General features: G+C 38.5%; 1 protein-coding gene across 1 annotated transcript in view; it reads right to left on the bottom strand.

Moving 5' to 3' along the window:
• The window catches only part of LOC126194927 (coiled-coil domain-containing protein 170), a 436,254-nt gene that overhangs the window by 153,649 nt on the left and 257,236 nt on the right, over positions 1–25,369 (bottom strand). The window contains exon 7 of the mRNA XM_049933307.1: positions 13,684–13,828. Coding sequence (XP_049789264.1) covers positions 13,684–13,828 — 145 coding nt within the window. The remainder of the gene's footprint in view (positions 1–13,683; positions 13,829–25,369) is intronic.

Here is a 25,369-nt window from a genome sequence, read left to right as displayed (position 1 = left end):
TACAAGCATTTTTCATCTTTCATAGGTGGTGATGAATCTGCATTCATCTAAATACATAAAAATGAATATTTCTTTGTATGTTTGTAATTCATGCATTCCTAAACCATTCATCTGATTGTGATGAAACTTTGGTGAACTGTTCTCCAAACACCCATGAAGGTACCTAGAAAAAGTATGACACATAGTTCAATGAGGTGCCACCACACCAAAGTACAAAATACCCAGATTTAGGCATCTAATATTTGAGAATAAGAGCACTTAGTGACTGGCAACAAACTTGATGATAATTTATAATTTCAAATCTTTGTGAAAATTTTTCTTGCTGACACCCCCCACAAAATGACAAAAGGAACGAAGGTTATCGCTTTCTACTCTTTTGCTGTACATGAGGTATAACTACTGCTTTAGGCATGGCGTTTTAATGTATTACTTTGTTACTACAAACTCCATTTGCAACATATTTTGCATACAAACTGCAAGTGTGTTAGCTCTACAAATATAAACATAAATTGAACGAAAAATGTACGACATATGTAAAAATCAGTGAGTACTGCAGTCGTAAATGCATTGTGCGTGATGTTATAACTCAAGTGCGCGAAATTCGGTCTAGAAATAGTGAACTACTCGTACGTATATTAAGTCAAATAAAATGGCTCACGAGTGTGATGTGCGCAATGTTCTACCACGTGGAAATACAGCCGTTGAAAGTGAAAATATTCCATGTAACAAATGTGTAACAGATATTGAACATTTAAAAGAGTGTATCATAAGCATGCAAACAGCGATTAACACTTTAAAGAATGATTTAACGAAACTTTGAAATGAAAATACCGAACTGTTAGGTTATCTGAAATCGAGTGCACCAATCAAAACAAAACCGACAAAAACTGTAAATAGTGAGAAAGAAAAGCAGCAAGAATGGACCAGAAGCAAAAATACTACAGCAAAGGACTCAAGTGTTTGTGTTATGAAGTACCCTGACAAAACCAACAGCGTTAATACAAATGAAAACTGTAAAAAAAGCAATAGACCAGTGCCCCAAAAAATGATACACAGTGATAACAAGAGACAGAATGTATTAATTCTTTCTGACAGTCATGGTCATCACTGTGCAAAAATTATGAACAGTTCTCAAAATCAAAAACACTACATCTCTTCTGTAATAAAACCAAACGCACAGTTAAAGGACGTGGTTTGTAACATAGATGGGAAGACGAAAGAATATATGAAAAATGACAGTGTCATCATTCTAGGTGGGACAAACGACATCCTAAAGAAATTTCAGGATTTCAAATGTGCCTTAACAGACTCTCTTCATAAGACAATCCACACAAAGCTTATCTTGCACACAATTCTATACAGATACGATGTACCAAAACTGAACAACAGAATCTATGCTGCAAACGAATTCTCAATGAGGACAGCAAAAAATTGTGAGCATGTAATGGTAGTGGACGCCAATACATTCCTCAGTAGAAGCGATTATACATAGCATGGACTTCACTTGCAAATGGAAGGCAAAGAGAAATTATGTAGACATTTACAACTAACAGTAAGTGCCAATCTGCAAATACTGGCTCTAACATACATACAATGTGAAGACCTTTCAGCAAATACGACAGTGAAAACACAAGAAAAATCAGCAGCAGAAACGGACTTATCCAACTCGATAGTTATGAAAGATAAACGAGCAGGCTCAAAAAATAACTGTACTACACCTTCATCACTCAAAGAAGACACAGCGGAACAAAACTACCATCGACTAAACCAGGCTGTGATACCGGCAAAGGCATCTAACCCAAAAAAAGCAGCAGAACCAAGTTCCACACCCGAAGATATTCAAGATAGAACAAGAAGAACTGGGCACTGGAAACCAGAAGCAGTACCTACAGGAGACCCACTAAGGACATCAACAGATCCAGTCTCAAAAGTATCACCAAGGACATCTAATTTTACATGTATCAGTGAACACCAACAATCTACTACTACCACCCCAGCAACAGGAGGAAGTTCAGCAATTCCAGTGAGAAGAAGTGTAAAGCGACCGCGTCATTTTGTTCCCAAAAAGCCTCAAGACCAAATTAGGATAGGCCTAACTAGTGCACCTATCAACACCACCTCCAGTAGCAGTCCTTGCAGCAAAAACAGAAACCACCTCAACATCGACCACACAAGTAAAATGACCGAGAGATGGAGAACTGCCCCTATTCACCATCGGGACATTTTCTTATGACCAATGGAAAAAACCAACTCACGCTTCTAGATGAGAACGAAGATTTCTCACACAATTTAAATTCAGGAATAAAGGTAAGTGGTCAACCAAATTCAATCAGAACAAACCTAAAATCTCACCAGGTCACTCTTCTTCATCAGAATATACAGTCACTTAGGAATAAAGTAAGAGAGCTTGAAATCTTGCTATCAAGTGAACTCCGATATGTTAATATACTGTGCTTAACTGAACACTGGCTGAAAGAAAATGAGTTAAAGACAGTGAAAATAACGGATTATGTGTTAGCAGCACAAACTTGTAGAAATAAGTTTACACATGGAGGGAACTGCATATACATAAAGAAAGATATTGAATTCAATAACTTAGACAATGTTGAGTCCTTAAACACTGAGAAAGATTTTGTAATATCAGGCATAGAAATTCCAGCATTCAAGTTAATTGTAATATGTTTATATAGATCTCCAGATACCCACCTAAAAAAATTCAACACTCGGCTTGATACTTTACTAAATAAAGTAGTAACAAATAGAAAAACAGTTCTTATATGTGGAGACCTAAATGTAGACTTCAATAAGCGAAGCAATTCAAAATCTGAGCTGATGAACATATTAACAGCCAAAAATTCGGAGATTACAATCCACTCCCCTACACGTGAAATGAATCACTCTAGCACTACCATAGACCAAATAATAATAAGCTCCAAAACAAAATATAAATCAGTTGTAATAAAAGCTGGACTGGCAGACCATCATGCACAGGCTATAAGTTTTTGTGTAAACACTAATCCATCCTATAATTATATGAGGAAGACTACACACATAGGAAGAACTTTCAGTAATACTGCAGTACAAACATTCCAGAATTATCTCCAACAAGAATCATGGGAGATAGTGTATAGTACAGAAAATATTTCTGATAAGTTTCAGACATTCATGAATATTTTTAAATATTATTTTGATCTTGCTTTTCCATTGAAAGCCAAAACAACGCAAACCACTAAAAGCAACAAGTGGATTACTAGTGGTATAAGGAAATCTTGTGCTAGAAAACGGTACCTTCACAATATTGCAAGAAGCTACAACACAACTCAGGAGTTTGATAGTTACTTTAAAAAATATAAATCAATCTTAAATAAAATAATAAAGGAGGCAAAGAAACGAGACAATGATAAATACATAGAAGATGCTTCAAACAGAACCAAAGCAATCTGGCAAGTTGTAAAAAAAGACACCAAATCTTACAAAAGTAGAGTTAATAATATAGTATTAAAGGCTGGCTTGGAAAACATTAATAACCCACAGGAAGTAGCTAATATGTTTAATAACTATTTTATAAATGTAACAGAAAAACTATTACAACAGACTTCTAATAGAAAACCGCATACAAAAACAGGGAAAAAAGTCTCAAGCAGATCAATGTTTCTGTACCCAACAAATGTAGAAGAACTTCAGGTTACAATAAAAAGTCTCAAAATGAAACACTCTGCAGGTATAGATGATATACCTGATTTCATTATAAAGAAGTGTGGGGACTTGATTACTGAGCCCTTAACCCACCTATGTAACCTATCTTTTGCTACAGGAACTTTTCCTTCATGTTTGAAAGTAGCAAAAGTAAAGCCATTATACAAGAAAGGAAACAAAGATGATGTTTCCAACTACAGACCCCTTGCACTTCTTTCTGTTTTCTCAAAAATATTAGAAAGACTTTTCAATAAGAGGCTAACAGACTTCTTAGAGGTAAATAGCATTCTGTCAGAATCTCAACATGGATTTAGAGCAAACCGCTAAACCGAATCTGCAGTTCACTCCTTTCTGTTAGAGGCACTGATAGGTTTAGACAACAAAAAACTTACCATGGGCATATTTTTAGATTTTTCAAAGGCATTTGACACCATAAACCATGACAAATTGCTACACAAGCAGGAAAATATTGGCATTGGGGGAACAGCTAACAACTGGCTCAGCTCTTATCTTAAAAACAGGGGACAATATGTGGAAATAGATCAAGAAAGGGACAATGTCATTAGGAAATATAATTCCAAGCTACTGACTGTTAAATATGGAGTGCCACAAGGCTCAGTAATGGGTCCTGTTCTGTTCTTACTCTATGTAAATGACCTAAACATAAGCAATGACAGCAGTAAAATATTTCAATTTGCCGATGATACGAGTGCTCTAATTACAGGAAACTCAGAAGAAACTCTTGTAAAAAACATAAAAGAAACCACTGACAGGCTAACTTGTTACTTTGATGACAATGACTTAATAATAAACACTGAAAAAACTTTAGCTATGGATATACACACAGCACAAACAAAAAATCTATCACCCAATCTAGAGCTATACGGACAGAGAATTGCCAAAACAGTCTGTATCAAATTTCTTGGACTTCACCTACAAGACAACTTGAAATGGAAAGCACATATTGAGCAGATGAACAAAAAATTAAGTACTTCTTGTTTTGTGCTGCGTACATTAAAAAATTGTACCAGCTACAACACCCTTCAGTGTGTATATTATGCAGTTGTACACTCTCACCTCCGGTATGGGATTATGTTCTGGGGAAATTCTGGAGATGCCATCAAAACATTCAAAATTTAAAAAAAAAATTATAAGAATAATGGAAGGGGTAGATAATCGCAAATCATGTAGACTATCGTTTAAAAAACATGCATATATATACTTGAAAATATAATGTATTTAAAGCAAAACTTACATACAAAAAGACCACTCATCACTCAAAATCACGCAATACACAGCTATGATACGAGACAAAAATTGGATGTACATGTTCAAAGTGCCAACACAAAGTTATTTCAAAACAGCCTTATCCATCCTAGTATCAAACTATACAATGCTTTACCAGATACCATTAAACACATACAAAACATTGGTCACTTCAAATCTAAACTGAAGTCGTACTTGGTTGATCGCTGCTTTTACACAGTAAATGAATACCTACAAAACTAAATTATTGTGTGTTTACCCAATGTAGCCTCATTCAGAAGAACATTTGTATTTTATCTCTTTGTATATAGCGTAACAACATTTATTTAAGTATTCATCATTCATTGATATATTAATGTGTGTTATTATGTACAAAGGTATATTATATGTAAAACTGTTAATATTAACAAAAAAATCCAAATATCTCTTGCACATTGTGCAGCTGTAGATGAAATGGATCAATAAATCAACCAATCAATCAAATAGTATTCTTATGTATCACTAAATGTGCTGGCAAATTTTTTAGTTCAGGAGACTGATGTCGTAACACAGTGATGCCTGAGAAACTGCTGTGTCAGGCATGACATTTTGTTTTATTACTTCTTTACTACTAAAGTTATTGGCAAAACATTTCAAACATTTCACAAACATGTTTAAAAAGAAGCCATATAATAACTATAGGCATATTCCAATGCAATGTTGCATCAAAATTTCAAATCAATCAGTCAAAACCTTTGTGAGATATGCAATTAGTAACATTTGCCAAGCATGCCACCACACGTGTTGGTATTAAAAATTGGAATGCATATTATTTTTCTCGGAAATATCAATGTGGCACATGTACTATATCATCAAAGCTACAATATTAAAAGGATATTTTAAAGGAGAAGATGTAGTGCTACCACACATCCCAATGATTCCAACAGATTTACCATTCAAGCTCAAATGCTTGTAATTTCCAGTGTGACCCACATTTGCAATGACCATAAACAAGGTGTAGGGACAACCACTACAAGTGTGTAGACTAAATTTGGAAAACCCGTGCTTCTTACATGGACACCTGCATGTGACTTGCTCCTGTATCAGGAACAATCTGACTTACTCATGTATGCACCAGACAGAAAAATAAAAAATATTAACATCATCAATACCTTCTCATGGATCCTTCGCAATACCTACAATAAAATTACTGTCTGCTGTTACACTCTGCACAAAACAATAATCAGAAGCACATGCACTTCCCCATATAACTAGCACAGACTCTATGGCCTCTAAGCACCATCCATTGACACCCAGTGGGGTAGATACTACTGCACCTAAACCAGTACCATCCATATTGCTATTCCCATACTCAAGTTACTTCAGTACACGACACACTCACTTCATCTGAAACTACAGCTAATTCGGACTCCACATTTTCACAAGATACTGAACCTGATAATGATACATACTCGCCTTAACTTCCACAGCATTAGTACTTTGTGTACCAATGAAACTCACACAAACAACTTCACTCTCCTCATTTCTTGTTTCCACACAACTACTACTATTACGTAATCTCTCAAGCCTCCTTGTAAAGCCTAGTATTCCTTGTTGCCAGAGAAAGATACTGGTTGTTTTTAACTAACCAACCACCACACTTCAGCTGCCTCTTCTTTGCATACTCTGGAGTGACAGAATTGCACAAAGGTAGGTTCCTTTCCTTCTCAATTTTTAGTTTCTTTGCTATATCTGTAAACTCTGCTCACAACAGTGTTACTTTGGCTGCTAAAATTCATAACTTTTCTTCTAAGGTAACCCCCTGTAGTAGTAAAAAAGGCATGGTTGACCCTCTAACAATCATACAAAATGCAACATACAATAGAGAACAAAACTGAATGACAATGATGACACTTAAATATACTACTAATATAACAGTTCTTATTATAACATAACCCTTCCTCCTGAATGGATACTCATGACTATAACTTTACATCCTTCAATACAATGTGTAATACTCCTTGCTCATGATGAACACACCACCAGTTCCAAAGGGTACAAGCTAACATACATTTTTTAAATTCACAGGGCACTACCTGAGTCTACTTTCCTCGTATTGCTCATACAAATACAATTAAAATACCTAACAAAAAACACATTGACTTGCCATGATGCTTGCACAGTGTAGAAGAGAGAGAGAGAGAGAGAGAGAGAGAGAGAGAGAGAGCCACAATGGATGATGTTGACACTGTGAGCTGGGGCTGCTGATGTAGAGGTAGCAGCAACCACTACTGAAGCGGTTAGGTGCTTCTAACACTAAACACTAGAATGTCAAGAGTGGTGGACATATCAGGTGTCTGAAGGTCAGAATGAAGCACCACTTGCTTCACTTGGACTTGGGTTGAGGGAATGATGGCTGTTGGAATGAAGCAGCAGACCACTAATGCAGACATCCATGAATGAATTAACACTTTATTTATGTTAGGTACACATATGAGATCACCACTGGAGTGGAGGTTGTTGGTAATGGGGTGATGTACAGGGCCGAGGAAGCTATGTGTGCTGATGCCAGCAGGGCCACCAAGGAGGAAGCATACACAGGCAGCACTGCCAGCTGATGTCAGCAAGGTTGCAGAAGCCGACAGAGACTGTGTGCCGGTGGGTGGGGAGTGGCAGCTATGCCCAGGCTGCTTGCCTGTCTCAGGACTATGTGATACAACTCCAAGAAGGACAGTACTCAAACCGTAGCCCCCAGTATGACTGATGTCAAAGACATATGCCTGTGCTCGGCAGTGATCAACAACATGGTAGTCCACCAGGATCGGAGGGCAGTGAGGGGGTAGCCAGGCAGCTACCAGCCCAGACTCAAACATGCATCCCAGCAGAGGGCTGGACACCCTCAGGAAGAAGTCACTCAGTAGGTCACCAGCCAACTTGAAGACACTGTTGAGAAACTGTGACATTATGCAGTCTAGCTTTCTCATGCAGTCAGCTTATTTGGGCATCCTGTTGTAACTGAAAGCTGTCTCTACTTTCAGAAGTAGTAGCAGTGTACTTTTCAGCATTGGTGTATTGAATACGTGCTCTTACACTCTGAATATGTCTTCTTACTTCATAGCACTTTGTCAACAAGATGACACCCCTCTCCCCATGACGATGTTTCATTGCACTGGTGCCAGGCATTCCATTACTCCAGACAGTTTTTTCTTAGGTTGCTGTTTAAGTTTCATCACAGTTATTTTGTGACCAATACGGATAAGAATTAACAAAGAGAAACTACCAGAATAATGTAGTGCTTAATTGAAATTAACAAGGTGGAGAATAAAGGTTACTTGTGTTTCATATCTAATTTGACTCTTATGACACGGTGTTTATGGGATTTTTCTGCCATTAAAGCAAGTTTTATGAAATAATGTGGCTTAATTGCTTAAGGTAGATACTATACACTGAGAAGACAAAAGTCATGGGATAGTGATATGTACAAACACAGATGGCAGTAGTTATCATGTTCACAAGGTATAAAAGGGCATGGCATTGGCAGAGCAGTCATCTGTACCCACTCAATTTACGTGAAAAGGTCTACAACGTGATTACGACTGCACAATGGGAACTAACAGACTTCGAACGCAGAATGGTAGTTGGAGCTAGACACTTGGGACATTCCATTTTGGAAATTGTTAGGAAAATCAGTATTGCGAGATCCACAGTGTCAAGAGTGTGCCAAGAATACCAAATTTCAGGCTTTACCTCTCACCGCAGACACGCAGTGTCTGTTGGCCCTCAATGACTGAGGCCATCAGCGTTTGCTTAGACTTGTCAGTGCTGTCAGACAAGTAACATTGCATGAAATAGCCCCAAAAATCAGTGTGGGATGTACAACAAATGTATCCACTAGGACAATGCAACAAAATTTGGCATTAATGGGGTACGGCAGAAGACAACTGACACAAGTGTCTTGGCTTACAGCACAACATCACCCGCAGTGCCTCTTCTGGGCTCGTGACCATATTGGTTGGAACCTACATGGCTGGTACATGGTGGCCCAGTCAGATGAGTCCAGATTTCAATTGGTAACAGCTGATCGTAGGGTTTGAGTGTGGCGCACACCCCACGAAGCCGTGGACTCAAGTTGTCAACAAGACACTGTGCGAGCTGGTGGCGTGGCCTATCTTTACATGGAATGGACTGGGTCCTCTGGTCCAACTTAACCGATTAGTGGCTCGAAATGGTTATGTTTGGCTGCTTGGAGACCACTGGCAGCTTCACGGACTTAATATTTCTGAACAACAATGGAATTTTTATTGATGACAATGGGTCATGTCACCAAGCCACAACTGTTTGTAACTGGTTTGAAGAACATTCTAGACAATTCAAGCAAATGGTTTGGCATCCCCAATCACCCAACACGAATCCAATTGAACGTTTGTGGGACATAATCAAAAGGTCATTACTTGCAGAAACTCCTACACCAGCAATACTTTTGCAATTATGGTTCAAATGGCTCCAAGCACTATGGGACTTAACATCTGAGGTCATCAGTCCCCTAGACTTAAGACTACTTAAACCTAACTAACATAAGGACATCACACACATCCATGCCTGAGGCAGAATTCAAACCTGCGACCATAGCAGCAGTGCAGTTCCAGACTGAAGTGCTTAGAATCGCTCGGCCATAGTGGCCGGCTGCAATTATGGATGGATATAGAAGCAGCATGGCTCATTATATCTGCAGGGGACTTGCTGCACTACACTGTGCTAAAGCAGGTCTGACAAGATGTTAGGAAGTATCCCATGACTTTTGCGACCTCAGTGTAATGCTTAATGTTATTGTAAGCAAATTTGGGAAACTTTGGAAAATCTACACTGGGATAACTGAAAGGGAATCTCAAGTTGCAGCTATTGGTTTCACTAGATTTTGTACTCTCTATGGTGAGGCTTATGTGACGGCCATAACAGAGAATTACAATTATCAGTATATTTTCTGTTTGCTACACAGCTCTCTAGTCTTAAAATTGCATAAATCTGTTATTCTTTGATCATGAGAGGGCAAAAACAGTGAAGACTCCCAACAGTGTAGTAAAGCAGCAGCCACAATGACACTGTTCAATGGCTTTACTTTTCATTAACTTCTCATGGTTGGGATTCAGTCATATAATATTTCTTAAAAGACATCATATTCGCCATTGACTGTATAAAATATTTATTGTTACTATTGCAATTTCGGCCTTATGGCCATTTTCAAGACACTGCAAAGTCACCTAAACACAAAAATACAAAAGTGAAGCACAGGGTGTATATACATGTCATCACCAAAATGCAGCCTTTTGACTGTGAGAGTCCCACAAGATCCGATGAGTACGACACTTATTACATCGTAATATGTTGTTAAATATATACTGAACTGTCGATGTTACCATTGTTCTAATAATCTATCACACATACAAGTTCAGGTACACTGACAACATGCGGAGCTAAGTCAGTTGGCGCAAAAACACATTTACTAAAGATACTGCCTGTGCACGTAGCAAAGATAGTGCACGCCAAGGATACAACTTATAAGCTTTATATGGTAAAGTCTATTCATCTGTCGACATCATACAGCTTACTAAATAGTGCTATGATTGTAATGGGCAGTAGGATAGGATGGGAATATTTATTTATAACATAATAGAGGATAATACATGTGTTATCTGTTAATAAGCTCCCACATTGACTTAAGTGCTTGTAAATGAGATGAAGACAGAGCTCTGATATATAATACTTTGTATGCATATAAATTTTATGAATATAAATGGCTTTACTTTTGTTGCCATGTGATTCAAGAATGGTCAACCATTTCTTGATTCCATCTATGACACCCACACAGAGATGCAGTTTGAACTTCTGGTATGTGGAATAACTATCACTTCATTCTTTCATTCTTTCTTTCACTCCATCCTGGATTTTCCATTGTTTGATTTCATTCATGATAGTTTTAATATCCCAGCAGGAAAAACACATGTCACATTTTTATTGTTTTACATTAACAGTAACCCCAGAAATGTTGCAGATCATGCAGTTATCTACAGTGAAGTCCTACCAGGAAAAAAGCACTGCACAAACATCCAGTTAGATCTTGATAAGATATGACTACAATATAGATGAGTCACAATTGGAATCAGCCAACTCATACAAATACCTGAGTTTAGCAATTTGTGGGGATACAAAATAGAATGCTCACATACGCTCAGTTGTATGTAAAGCATGTGTCAGACTCCAAATATAATGCAGTCACTTACCAAAGGATGTTGCTTAGAAAACACATATGTGACTCACCCTATAACACTGCTCAAGTGTGTGGGATCTTCATCAAATAGGTCAATGATACTGAAGATATGCTACGGTCGCAGGTTCGAATCCTGCCTCAGGCATGGATGTGTGTGATGTCCTTAGGTTAGTTAGGTTTAATTAGTTCTAAGTTCTAGGGGACTGATGACCTAAGATGTTAAGTCCCATAGTGCTCAGAGCCATTTGAACCATTTGATACTGAATATATACAAATAGAGGCAGCAAAAATGGTGACAGGTTCATTTGATCCATGGGAGATTATCACAGAGATGGTAAAAAGCCTGGCCTGTCAGATGTTTGTGGACAGAAACCTACTATTCTGCAAAATCTACTTACAAAGTTTCAAGAACATGTATTAAGTGGGAATTTAAGAATGTATTACAACACCTTACATATTGCTCCTGTAAGAGCCATGGAAACAAGATTAGACTAATCACGGCAACCGTGAAGGCATTTATGCAATCATTCTTCCCATGTTCCATATGAGAATGGAACAGGAAGAAACAATAATATATGGCATGATGGGGAGTTCTTGATGCCACACACTTCTCAGTGGTTTTCAAAGCAAGGATGTAAATGCAGACTGAAACAAAGGGCCAACCACAACAGAACAGACATTCGTGTTGCATAACAACAGTGTATCCAGCTTCAGCTATCTGCTGATCCATTAGCATCTATCCATGAAAGAGGGGGCAATGCTGTGCATTCCCACCCTGTCTGTTGCAAGATTCTTCATTTTTCTGAATCAAATGAGCATGTAAAGGACTCTGCAAACATTGTGAAAGAGGCTTTAATGAAAGCCCTATATGTTGTTCCAGAGGAGGTCTTTCAGCATGCTCAATAAACTTGGAATATCTGCTGCAAAAAGGATGTTGATATTGGTAGTTATTTCTTTAAATGAATTCCACCCCGGCTTTGTATGAGGTCTGAAGTAATTGCTGAAATATATTTTGTTTTGCAGCAAATTGCAACTATGTTTGAATTTACCCTTGGTCATGTTTTGGAAGGAAAGAAGGAGGAAAGGAAGGAAGGAAGAAAGGAAGATTAGGGTTTAAGATGCAATCAACAATGAGATAACTGAAGGAAGTTATATTCGAGTGAAGTCTGTCCACAATAACGTGGTTGCAGGAGAGCTATTACAGAACATGTAACAAGGTGAACAAGACCTAGGTATCCGCTGCTCCATATTGTCCTTTTCAGCAATGATACCTTCAAACACCATAGGTGTGAACTTAATGATAGAATGTGTACTTTATTTCACACCTGGCATCAAATTGAGCTTATCAGTACAACTTTTTGTCTGTTCCCTTTTACCTGTATCACCCCTCGTAATGCTATTTTCTTCTTTTCTCGCCCCTTCATACTTAATTTTCCTCTTTCAACTCTCATTTAGTTCCTGCAACATATCTTGCAGTCTTTATTTTTCTGTAGCTCATTTACGATTATCTATTTATTCTGTTCTTCCCCCCCCCCCCCCCCCCCTGTCAGGTCGCCCACATTGCTACCCGTGCCGCCCTCACCAGTCAGCCTGCATGCTATTCATTTGTTTCTTTCATCAGTCGACTCGACTGAATCGAGTTATTGAGTAGTTGTACTTTCCTATGTAGCACGCATGTCCGCGTCATCGTATTTTATACGTTTCTGTCTGGCACATAGATAATTAACACATACCTACGAGAAAAATTGCGGCCATTCTAGTGATCTCAATATATTATTCTGTCTGGCATTTGTTTGAGAAAAGTTGTGAATATTATACTGTTTTCTTGTACAGAGAATCTTTGAGGTCAACAGTAAAGGAAGATTGACTTAATGGCTTAGCTCTGTTGAACACTCACCCTGACATTGATTTGTCCTATTGACGATGTAATTAACCAATTTGCCAGGAAGAATAGGTGCATAGAATTCATCATTTAAGGAAGAGAACCACAATTTTAACTTTTTTATATCATAAGATGACATTGTCTTGTATGTGTGTATAATCAGTGGAAATAAAACTTTCCTAAACTTTGCATGTGACTTGATTATTTCTTATTACATATGGAAAATATGTGCTTACTGAGATATGATTTTATGTTTCACATCAGTAGCTCATCACACTTTAAACAAAAAAGTCTGCAGCTCATAATGTGTTTTTCTTTTACTGGGACAAGTAGCTTGAACTATTTGCCAGTGTAAGAGCAGTGGAATCCAAGAGGTTAATGATAACTTACTGAAGAACTACATATTTGAAAACAACAATATTACACCAATCTTAGGTGAAACTATCTTCAATTCCCCCCCCCCCCCCCCAAATCCCCACCCCAGAAACAGACACACACACACGCAAAATGAGAGAGAGAGAGATCCAAACATTTTTCACTTTAAAACACTAGACCTAAAACAATGCTTTTGCAAGATATAAATCACTTACTTTACCTTTTAGCTGAATGACTAGACCCTCTTGAGTAGTAAGACTGTTTGTGACAGAACCTAGGCTTCTACTTGTAGCAGAAAATTTATCCCGAAGATCTGCAACTTCCCGTTCTAAGGCCCTTTGTTGCAATTCTAGATTGTCCTTTTCCTGGAATAAAGGAATATGGTGATAAAAACCCTCAAAAATTTGTAAACCATGTAAGAAACAAATCATTATCTTATATATCTAAAAACAAAGATGATGTGACTTACCAAATGAAAGTGCTGGCAGGTCGAAAGACACACAAACAAACACAAACATACACACAAAATTCAAGCTTTCGTAACAAACTGTTGCCTCATCAGGAAAGAGGGAAGGAGAGGGAAAGACGAAAGGATGTGGGTTTTAAGGGAGAGGGTTAGGAGTCATTCCAATCCCGGGAGCAGAAAGACTTACCTTAGGGGGAAAAAAGGACGGGTATACACTCGCACACACACACATATCCATCCACACATATACAGACACAAGCCAAGCTTGTGGAATGTTTCCCTCTATTATAACCAAATCGTTATCTTACTTATACAAGATGCACATCACTGTTTTTCTATTTCATATGAACATGGTATTCAAGAAACTAGTGCTGTATATGTACATTTGTAGTAAATCTAAAATACTACCAGCATCCAAAATGAGTAATGTTTTCACAAAAATAATCAATTTTTGAAAATGCAACATAACTGCCAGTCTTTCCTTCTCATTCCATCTGGAAAGCCTTACCCAATCTGGGGTTCTGGTTGACTTCTACAAACTCTCCTCCTCATTTCCTTAACCTCACCAGTCCTCCTCTTCATCCCTCTTCCTTCCTCTTCAACCCTTCTCCCAGAGGGAACCACTGGCTCCAAAAGCTTGTAAATTTCCTTAAACTTTGTATGTGCATTCTCTCCTCCTGCCTCTTGGTGAGTACATTTTAATCTAAACTGAGTAATGCATAGCTCACAGATTTCTATTAAATCCATTCTATTAAAGCCAATACAGTTGGAGGACTACTATAGCTAATCATCCATAACTGCGGAGAAATTGTCACAGTGACCACACACTTCCACAAATTAAAATTAGTGGGAAAGACACTATTTTAGGACAAAATATTGTTTCCTTAATGATCAAGTATTTACTATATATTATTATCTACTCTTAGTTTAACATTACCACAAATGTTCATGAAGATTATGAAGGAAGATTACAGTTTATTGCCCTGTTGATGACAAAGTCTTTATAGATGGATCAGTGGCACAGGTTGGACAAAGATGGGGCAGAAAGTTAGATGTAATCTTTCCAAAGGAACAAATCAATAACACACATTAAGCAATTTAAAGAAAACCACAGAAAACCAAGGAACTGTGGAAAATTCTATACAGGTGTATGGGTATTTCAGTCTACATCATTTGACTATGATTTCAGGGTCTTGATCATTGTGCCAATTTGCTTGGTGATTAAGATTACAAAGCGAAGTCAAACATATCAGATCCAGCAGTTTCTTCTCTTGTGTTACAAGATGTGCCAATGTCATTAAGTGACAAGTCATCAAAAGAGATGGAAGCTGAAAGAATAGCAGTTGTATATTATACTCTGTATTCAAATTTGTTAGTAGTGAATCTCTGCTTTTACACTGTGCAGAATGTTCATCTCTGGCTGTTTATGGGTGTGTCTGACACATACTTTCAAGTGCAGATAGATTCATTAGAATCAAGTTTCCTGGCTTTGCGTATTTGCTGCTTGCAGTGACACTCTGTCACTGAGTTTTCTGCATCGTGTTGTGGGCCCGCAGAAGGGAAATTAATAGTTAAAAGTTTAAACCAATAACATGGTGCAAGTATTTCTTTTAGTTTATCAGCCTACTACTGCAGATGTCAGAAGAAAGTGAAATCAAATACTGAGTTCTACATTTAAGTAGAAGGAATTTCAGAAACTGAAAATTTCAAATGAAAGATATGCTGCATGTATTAGATTTGTTGGATCTTACTGCAGAAAAAATTGTATAACAAGCGACATTTCTCAAAAGTGGCATGGAAAAGGAGAAAGAGGAAAGGATATTGTGATTGCAGAAAAAAAATTAGACAAAAATGTATGCTCTGATATTAGCCTGAAACTCCTGAACAGCTGCTCCCTAACAAAATACTACAAATCTGGAATGACAGGTTAGGTCATTAGAATTATACAAAGCTTAAAAGTGCTTCAGAGCTTCATGGAAGGAATAAATGTTGAAAACAGGATGACATCAGAATGCTGTGCCATCTACATGGAATGTAAACAAACAAGATTTCTGCACAATGAGAAGTGAATGAAAGCAGAAAAGCAACTAGAGTTAGTTCATAGTGATGTTATGGGTCCTATTATTCCCACACCTTATGACAGAAAGAGGTATGTCATTACATTTATAAATGACTCTACTGATTTTAAAGCTGTTTGTACAGGGTGAACAGTTAAAAGTAGCCCACATCCCCTTTGAATGCGAATGCAATATTTTGACTTCTGAAATGAGTGAACAGGTTCGGTTAAAGAAACACACAAAATTTTCAGGGTCAGTTATCCTGGTAGGGGACTAACAGCAAAGAGAGCAACACAGAGTCTGTATAAAAACTGGAGCACTTATTCATCTGTGAAAAATATAAAACAACAAAGAATTCCTTCAGTTTACACACCAGAAGTTATTGCATACATTCGCCAAAGAATTATTCAGAGCCCAAAGAAGTCTACATGTAAACTGGTCCAATAGGCACATGTAACTAGGAGGAGCTGCCTGTGGATATTGAAAAGTCTTAATTGGAATATCATGTGATGATTGTGTAGCAATTAAGGGATGATGACAATGAGATACATGTGGATTACTGCACGTGGCTTGGTTTGTAAGACCCTTTCCATTACATCATGAATAATGAAGCATGGTTTCACCTTTCCAGTCATGTGAACTCACAGAACGTGAGGTACTGGGCAATGGAGGATTCTAACACTGTACATCAACAACCAATCCATGATGAAAAAAAATCAGCATTTGGTGCGGAAACGCGCATCATTGGACCAATATTTTTTGACACTATCCTTGAAATGGTTGCATATATGGAAATTTTTGATACATTTTGTGCTCAGCTAACTGAATGTGAAAGACAATACTGCATCTTCCAGCAAGATGTGGCAACATACCACACGCCTCAGCTATTCCTGGAATGATGTCTTCACTGAGGAATGAACTGTCAGCAAACATTTATGGCCAACACATTTGTCAGATCTAACAACACTTGGTTTTTTCTGTGGGGCATTTGAAGGGCAGGCTCTATAAAATAAATCCACACACAATACATGAACTGAAAGACAACATCATCCATGCCGCCATCAATATCTGAACTTTATGCCAGGTGTATCTGAATATGCTTAGATGTGCAGAGGTGTATATTGATATCAACGGGATATATTGATATCGACGGTGTAGGGAAGCAGCCAACTCACGCTGTAGTAAATTCACATCATTGTATGCCAGCCAGTCTGCTGTAACTAGCTCTGACATCATAAATGTTGCGCAATACCTTAAAAATCAAGCAAATAACCTAAAACTTTTATAGCATGTCAGGAATAATGATAAATTAATGTGTGTTAAATATCAGTTCGATAACTTAAGCCATTTCCGAAATTTGGACGTTTTTCTGTAAAAATAATTGGCGCAACAGAAAAGAGCTAGAGAGTTCAAAATTTATATTTAGATTCATCTTTCGTAATGATTTAATAAAAACAGTACTTTGGATTTCACAAATTAAGATTTTAGTGGAGATTCACGATTTTCTGGTTTTCGTCTCAAAACTGAAGGAAGCAAGATAGATTAAGTAGGCTAGTAAATAAGGTTAGGATGTTTAGATTTAAATAGGTTGGAGGTCCGCTATGACTATGAAGATGTGAAAAGTTTCGTTTGAATACCTATAAAATTATAGCGATAGCGGATCTCAAAAGGGACAGTTCAGAGCTCATCTGCTGCGTGCAGTGCAATTAAATTAATTTTCTCGCCCACAATACTTAACTTAGCCACGTCAAAATTTTATAATCAATACTTACCTGTGTGCTGAATGCACAGTTAAATTAAGAGCTTATTCGGCCATCAGCAAGAGAAGCTATAATTTATTATGTGACTTGAAGTGGTGCGTTACTAGCACAGCGGCTAGTCGGGACAGCCGATTTGATCAGGCGTTCCCTCTGCCGTCCGCACCGCGGATTTATATAAAAGAGCGCTGCATGAGGAAGGAAGGCCCTAGTTCTCTCCAGACGCTGAATGACACGCCATCTGTGTCGGCTGTCGCGCCGCATCGGTATCACTGCGAAGAACAGCCTCGGGTGCCGTATTAAGTTACTAGAGAAGCGCGTAACCATGAAATCGTTTCAAGTGATTTTCATTTTCTAGCTTCAGTTTGCGTTTTGTCGTATTTTCACGTGCCGTCGTGGGACAGACATTCTACCAATTATTTAGCGTGGCGTTTGGTGAAATACTCTCATCAAATTATGGCGAGCATTCTTTTTAACATTTAATTCGGACTTTTATAGTTGCATCAGCGCATTAGACTCTGAACTGCTCTGTTAGTTAGGTTGTAGGGATATTGGTGGTTTTCATATGTGACTTTGAGAATATACTCAACTATTTTGGAAAATCGTGTTTGATTGGAAATCCCGGACAATCTCCTAATTCCTCAGAGTTATAAGCGGCAGCTATAATATTCTTCTCAGGTGAAGTGGGCACTAGGAACTCTTTTTACAAGCTTCAAGTTTTATGAAATCACTTTCTGGGGGCCTATAAAGTAAATAGAGAGCCAGTGTTGAGAACGGCGAAAGACAGCATTATCAACATTCTAATAGCCAGAAGCTGACTCAAAACATTGCAAACATTTGTACAAGCATACATATTTCCCCCTAACTTACTCGCCGCCCCACATATGGTGCATCGGCCGGGAAATATCAACTAAGTGAAAGTGATTTTTAACTATTCGGATTCGCGAGTGAAATGCGACACGCAGCGGAGTAATAGAACGGTGAAAGTGTTACGTGTGCATGTGGACGACGCAATTGGATTAACAACGCATCTGGATTGACGGAGCTGGCACTGAGTCTAGCGGTGCTGCCGGCATCGCGAGTAGCCAGTTTCGCCGCACCGCAGTCGGAGCCGCAGCAGCCGGAGCCGAGCCTGTAGTTACGGGCCACGCGAAAACACAACAGCCGTCGGAGTGCCGTCTGCAGTTCACCGTGCCACGTCGCAGCAGTAATTCTGGTACGCCGCGCCGGCAACGCCATACGTCGTGCAGAAGGAACTAAGTTAAGTGAAAAGCTGTTAAAAATTTTACTAACCTGCACTAAAAGACTGTCGGCGATGGAACCGCCAAAAGAAACTGAGTTTAAACTTAAATTAGAACCTATGTCTGTTGAGGGAAATGTAAATCCAGACAACGGTTCAGGTGTAAACATGCATGAAATTAGTAATGTTAAAGTGAAATCTGAAGTATTGTCTCCTGACAGTAGTGTGCGAAGGGGCAATGATTCAATAATAGAGACCCCTGTAGTAAAGAAGAAAGTAGAAATTGTAAATTTATTTGATGATAGTTTCTCTGATGAATTAAAAATGAAACAGTCATCAGAGATGGTAGAGTTTAAACAGGAGCAGTTAGATATGACTAATCAATCAGCAGTTTCATGTAGTTTTGATGATTCTGGTATTGGAGCTAGTTTTTCGTCACCTGAGTGTGATAAAAAGCCAGCTAGTGAGCAACCCAAGAATGCTGGGGCTGTTGATTTAAATATTATATTACAAGCAATAGCTGCCAGTAATGAAAAATTGTCAGCCAGTAATGCTGAATTAAAATATGAGATTGTGGCCAGTCAAACTAATTTTAATAAACGGTTTGAGGCAATGGACAATAAATTAGAATCCAATAATGCTGAATTAAAGAATGAAATTGTGGCCAGCCAAATAAATTTTAATAAACGATTGGAGGTAATGGACGATACCTTCAAGGTTGGTTGCAATAAGTTGAAAGAGGATCTAGATAGTTTAAATTATAAAATTGATTACAATCATGAGGATATCAAGAAAAAAGTTGCTCAACAGTTTTCTGAAATGTATAAAACAGTTAAATCCGAAGTTGCTGAAGTTCGCAAAGACTTCCAAATGGAAGATGCGAAGCTGGAGGACAAGTTAACAGAAAAGATCGAGGCGGAGTCTGAACTGTGCTCAGATAGATTTAAAGATGTTAATATTAAAGTCAACATATGTCAAGCTGACATAGATGCAATCAAAACTGATACTACTCATATTGTACAAAGAGTAGATAGTGTTGAGATGAAAGTAGAAAATATCAGTACTAACATTGCTAACATTGAGAGTAAAGTAGCTTCAGTAACTTCTGGTAATGGTAATATACAACAAGTTGTAGCTGCAAACGCCGCTTTTATCGGGTGTCGGCAGTTCTTGCGGTTCGATCCAGATAAAAATATCCATCCACTAGATTTCTGGAACGATTTTGAAGATGTGATTCCACCAACTTGGTCTGAACGAGAGAAAATCTCATTTATTAGAAGCCATTTAGCAGGTGACGCAATGCGTTGGTCAGCTGATGTTATGTTGAAGTGTAAAACATTAGCGGAATTTAAAACAGCTTTTATTAATGAGTATTGGTCTAGCAATAGGCAAAATGAAGTGTTAAGAGAATTTTGGAGTGGAAAACGCTTCAATGCAGGCAAGGAATCTATTAAAGAGTTTGCTAGGTCATGGATCTCACGTTTGTCACATTTGGCCGAAAAGCTGAAACCTGAAATGATTATACTAGGTCTTGAAGCCAAACTGCCATGGTATTGGCAAACTAGAATTATATCTGCCCCTAGAGACAATCTTGATCGTTTCATTGAATATTTGGAACGTGTAGAACGTGTTGCTGCCAATGAGGAGCAAGCACGTATTAACAGAAATGCCAATAACAATAATACTAATTTTAGGAACGAGCAAAATGGCAATGTAAACATCAGAACAGTAGGTGTTTGCCATCCTAAGAGAGGTAGGAATGGGGGAACTAATTATCAGAACCAACGATGGCATCCAAATGACAGTAATTTTGTTCCAAACAGAAATATGCATGTAAACAACAGTACGGAAAGTAATGCTATGCCAGTTAACTATAATGAAAATAAAGGAAACAGCAGTAGGCCGAGGCAGGAAAACTAGTTCCCGTCTATGAGGACACTGGCGCTCACCAGGCGGTTACTTTTCCTAAGCCAGTAGTTAAGGGAATTGGTAAGACAGATCAGAATACTCAAACTGACTATGTGGATGGAGAATCGGTAGCACCTAAGGATACAACAGAAATATTAGATCACTCACAATATTTGATAGATACCGTGTTAGAGACGCTTTCTAAGTGGGAAGAGAAAGAGAAGGCGCAGCAGTGTAATGATAGGGAGGAGCTACAAAATAATGAATTGTCAGGTGAAGAGGCAGAAGAAATTCATGCTTATATTTACGATGAAGATGATGTGCTCTTATCTAAAGTGCCTGTGCAGGATGTTGATAATGTACTAATAGATTTAGGACAGGAGATAAGTGAGAATGTAGAGGGTAGGCTGTTGGGGGTCGATGAACCCGGTAGCTGTGACCAGTTGTCACTAGAGAAGCAAACCGACGATAATGGTGAAAGTGGTTTAGCTGTAACTAGTGTTATGCCCGGTCTGGAGACGCAGAATCGCTCAGACTACAGTAATTTGGGTCATGTTCAGCAAACTAAATGTAATGAAGTCGTGCGGTGTTTCGATTTAAAATTAATGGACCGACTGGAAAAGGCAGCTGAAAATGTAATTCAGGAAACCCCTACACACTGTGACCTAAATGTAATGAAGACAGATGTTGATCACTTTAGTTGGAGACAAATCCAAAAGGAACTACTAGATGAATTTGAGGAACCACCTGTACAACCTAGAATAACCCACCCTATAATAATAGTGAATATGTTGGGTATCAATGTACGTTGTCTCTTAGACAGTGGTAGTGAGGTGAGTGCGATATCACAGTCCTTCTTTGATGCATTACCTGGTAAAGACAAGCTTACAGTAATGAGGGTATCAGGACTAAGAATAATTGGTGCTACTGGCAAGGTGTCAAAAACAGTAAAGCAAGAAGCTTTGCTGCCCTTTAACATTAATGGTAATTTAATTGATCATCCATGTTTAATTGTAAACAATCTCAGTATTGAGGTTTTAATTGGCATAGATTTCTTGTCAAAATATCAGAGTGTTGTTGACTTTGAAAGAAACCAGTTAAAAATGGTCTTGCCAATAACCGGAGTAATTATAGTACCTTTTAGTGATAAACATGAAGTAACTGATGATGGAACTTGGGAGCTGCCTATACGAGTTTTGAAAAATAGGAGGTATTGGGACGAGGATGTTAATCTTAGTAACAGTAAGCTGAACACAGAAGAAGAAGCAATTATTTTAGACAAAATAGAAGCTAAATTGCAGGAAATCGATAAGATTTCAGCCAATCAGAAGGAAGAACTGAGACAGGTTTTAAAAAGGCATCATAAGGTATTTTCAGATCGACCTGGCATAGTCAAAGGTTATGAATGTCAGTTAAAGGTGAAACCCGGCCAAGTGTTTTTCAGGAAGCCATACCAAATACATGTAGCTAGGAAGGAGGCAGTTCGGAAGGAGATACAGAGAATGCTGGAGTGGGGTGTGATTGAGAAAGCGGTCAGTGAGTACAATAATCCCCTTGTAGTTGTACCAAAAAGAGACGGGAGTGTCAGATTGGTCTTGGACGCTCGTTGGTTGAATGAAATAGTGGTTAGGGAAAGTGATAGACCGCAGAACATGAACGAGTTATTGCAAAAATTCCGGGGAGTAAAATTCTTAACTTCTATGGACATCACGTGTGGATATTGGAATTTGCCACTGGCGGAAAGTTCAAGGAAGTACACAGCTTTCTTGTACGAAGGAGTCTGTTACCAATACCGTGTGGTACCTTTCGGACTTAATATCTCTGTTTGTGCCTTCGTACGTGTGATGTGCCATGTTTTAGGACCAGCTTTAAGTAATAAAATAACAGTCTACGTAGATGATCTGTTAATAGCAACTCCTACCTGGGAAGAACACATAGCCTTATTAGAGGAAGTGTTAGAGGCTATTGAGAGAGGTGGCATGAAACTAAAGATTGAAAAGACAGAGTGCGTTAAAGAGGAAATAGGTTTCTTGGGATATAGGATAAGTGGAAAAGGTATTCTGCCTGACCCAGGAAAGCTAGCAGTCATTGAAAAATTTGAGGCTCCCAGAAACAAGAAGCAGTTGAGATCAATGTTCGGTCTTTTCGGCTTCTATAGGCGTTTTGTTAGTGATCAGGCTTTTAATGCTCCCTGTCTTCACCTCCTGCTGAAAAAGAATACCCCTTGGGTTTGGACAGCAGAATGTCAACAGGCGTTCGAGGTGCTCAAACAATCTTTAATTAATAGTCCAATTTTGCATCATCCTGATTTTGAAAAACCTTTCTGCATGTCTGTTGATGCTAGTGGCTATGGTATAGCTGTGGAGATATTCCAAGTAGAAATAGAGAACGAACAAGAAGTGCACAAGACTATAGCTTTCGCAAGTCGGTCTTTACAGGCAGCAGAGAGAAATTATGGCATCTCAGAACTGGAAGCATTAGCAATTGTATTTGGGGTACAAAAGTTTGAACAGTATCTATTAGGTCACAAGATAATTGTTTACAGTGACCATAAGGCGTTGACCTTTTTAAAGACCTGTAAGTTGAGGAACTCTCGTTTGGTAAGATGGTCATTGTATCTCCAGCAGTTTGACCTTGAGGTTAGATATATTCAAGGGAAAGACAATCTGGTAGCTGATGGGTTATCTAGAAGTGCGGAGCTCTGTGATGACGCGGGAATTACAGCAACAGACCTTAATGAAGTTCGAATGTTTGCATTGCACGAAGTAAAGGAAGAAAGTGCATTAAAGAGAGTGATTAAGAACCTGAGACGTGAACAGAATGCAGATGACCAACTGAAATTAGTGAAGAGCTATTTAGGAAATGCGAACTATCCTAAGGTTTCGCAATACTACTGTCTGCATAAAGGTATTTTGTTTAGAAGGAGAAAGGTAGGTGTTTCTGAGTGGAAGCTGTGCTTTCCCTCACAACATGTAGACTTGCTAATCGACTACGTACACCTGAGGTATGGTCACTACGGTGCAAAGAAGTGCATTGCAAAATTACAAGAGAGGGTTGTGTTTGACAACATGTACCGCCGGGTGGCCAAGCGCCTAGCATCTTGTGTAGTGTGCCAGAAAGTCCGTGCTGCTAACACCAGAATACAAGGAGATATGCATTCAGTAGAGCCAACTGAAACCCTAGAATTACTGGCCTGTGATTTGTTTGGCCCTCTTCCTGTTTCGAGAGGTGGTTGCACCCATGTTTTTGTGGTTGTGGATGGATTCAGTAAATATGTTAAGCTATACCCAATTAAAAGAGCAAAAGCAAAAACATTCACATCATTGTATGCCAGCCAGTCTGCTGTAACTAGCTCTGACGTCATAAATGTTGCGCAATACCTTAAAAATCAAGCAAATAACCTAAAACTTTTATAGCATGTCAGGAATAATGATAAATTAATGTGTGTTAAATATCAGTTCGATAACTTAAGCCATTTCCAAAATTTGGACGTTTTTCTGTAAAAATAATTGGCGCAACAGAAAAGAGCTAGAGACTTCAAAATTTATATTTAGATTCATCTTTCGTAATGATTTAATAAAAACAGTACTTTGGATTTCACAAATTAAGATTTTCGTGGAGATTCACGATTTTCTGGTTTTCGTCTCAAAACTGAAGGAAGCAAGATAGATTAAGTAGGCTAGTAAATAAGGTTAGGATGTTTAGATTTAAATAGGTTGGAGGTCCGCTATGACTATGAAGATGTGAAAAGTTTCGTTTGAATACCTATAAAATTATAGCGATAGCGGATCTCAAAAGGGACAGTTCAGAGCTCATCTGCTGCGTGCAGTGCAATTAAATTAATTCTCTCGCCCACAATACTTAACTTAGCCACGTCAAAATTTTATAATCAATACTTACCTGTGTGCTGAATGCACAGTTAAATTAAGAGCTTATTCGGCCATCAGCAAGAGAAGCTATAATTTATTATGTGACTTGAAGTGGTGCGTTACTAGCACAGCGGCTAGTCGGGACAGCCGATTTGATCAGGCGTTCCCTCTGCCGTCCGCACCGCGGATTTATATAAAAGAGCGCTGCGCGAGGAAGGAAGGCCCCAGTTCTCTCCAGACGCTGAATGACACGCCATCTGTGTCGGCTGTCACGCCGCATCGGTATCACTGCGAAGAACAGCCTCGGGTGCCGTATTAAGTTACTAGAGAAGCGCGTAACCATGAAATCGTTTCAAGTGATTTTCATTTTCTAGCTTCAGTTTGCGTTTTGTCGTATTTTCACGTGCCGTCGCGGGACAGACATTCTACCAATTATTTAGCGTGGCGTTTGGTGAAATACTCTCATCAAATTATGGCGAGCATTCTTTTTAACATTTAATTCGGACTTTTATAGTTGCATCAGCGCATTAGACTCTGAACTGCTCTGTTAGTTAGGTTGTAGGGATATTGGTGGTTTTCATATGTGACTTTGAGAATATACTCAACTAT

This window comes from Schistocerca nitens, chromosome 7, assembly GCF_023898315.1.
Source record: "Schistocerca nitens isolate TAMUIC-IGC-003100 chromosome 7, iqSchNite1.1, whole genome shotgun sequence".
In the NCBI taxonomy this organism is placed as follows: Eukaryota; Metazoa; Arthropoda; class Insecta; order Orthoptera; family Acrididae; genus Schistocerca; species Schistocerca nitens.
Note: the sequence above shows the minus strand (reverse complement) of the source record. Positions and strands in the feature narration are given on the sequence as shown.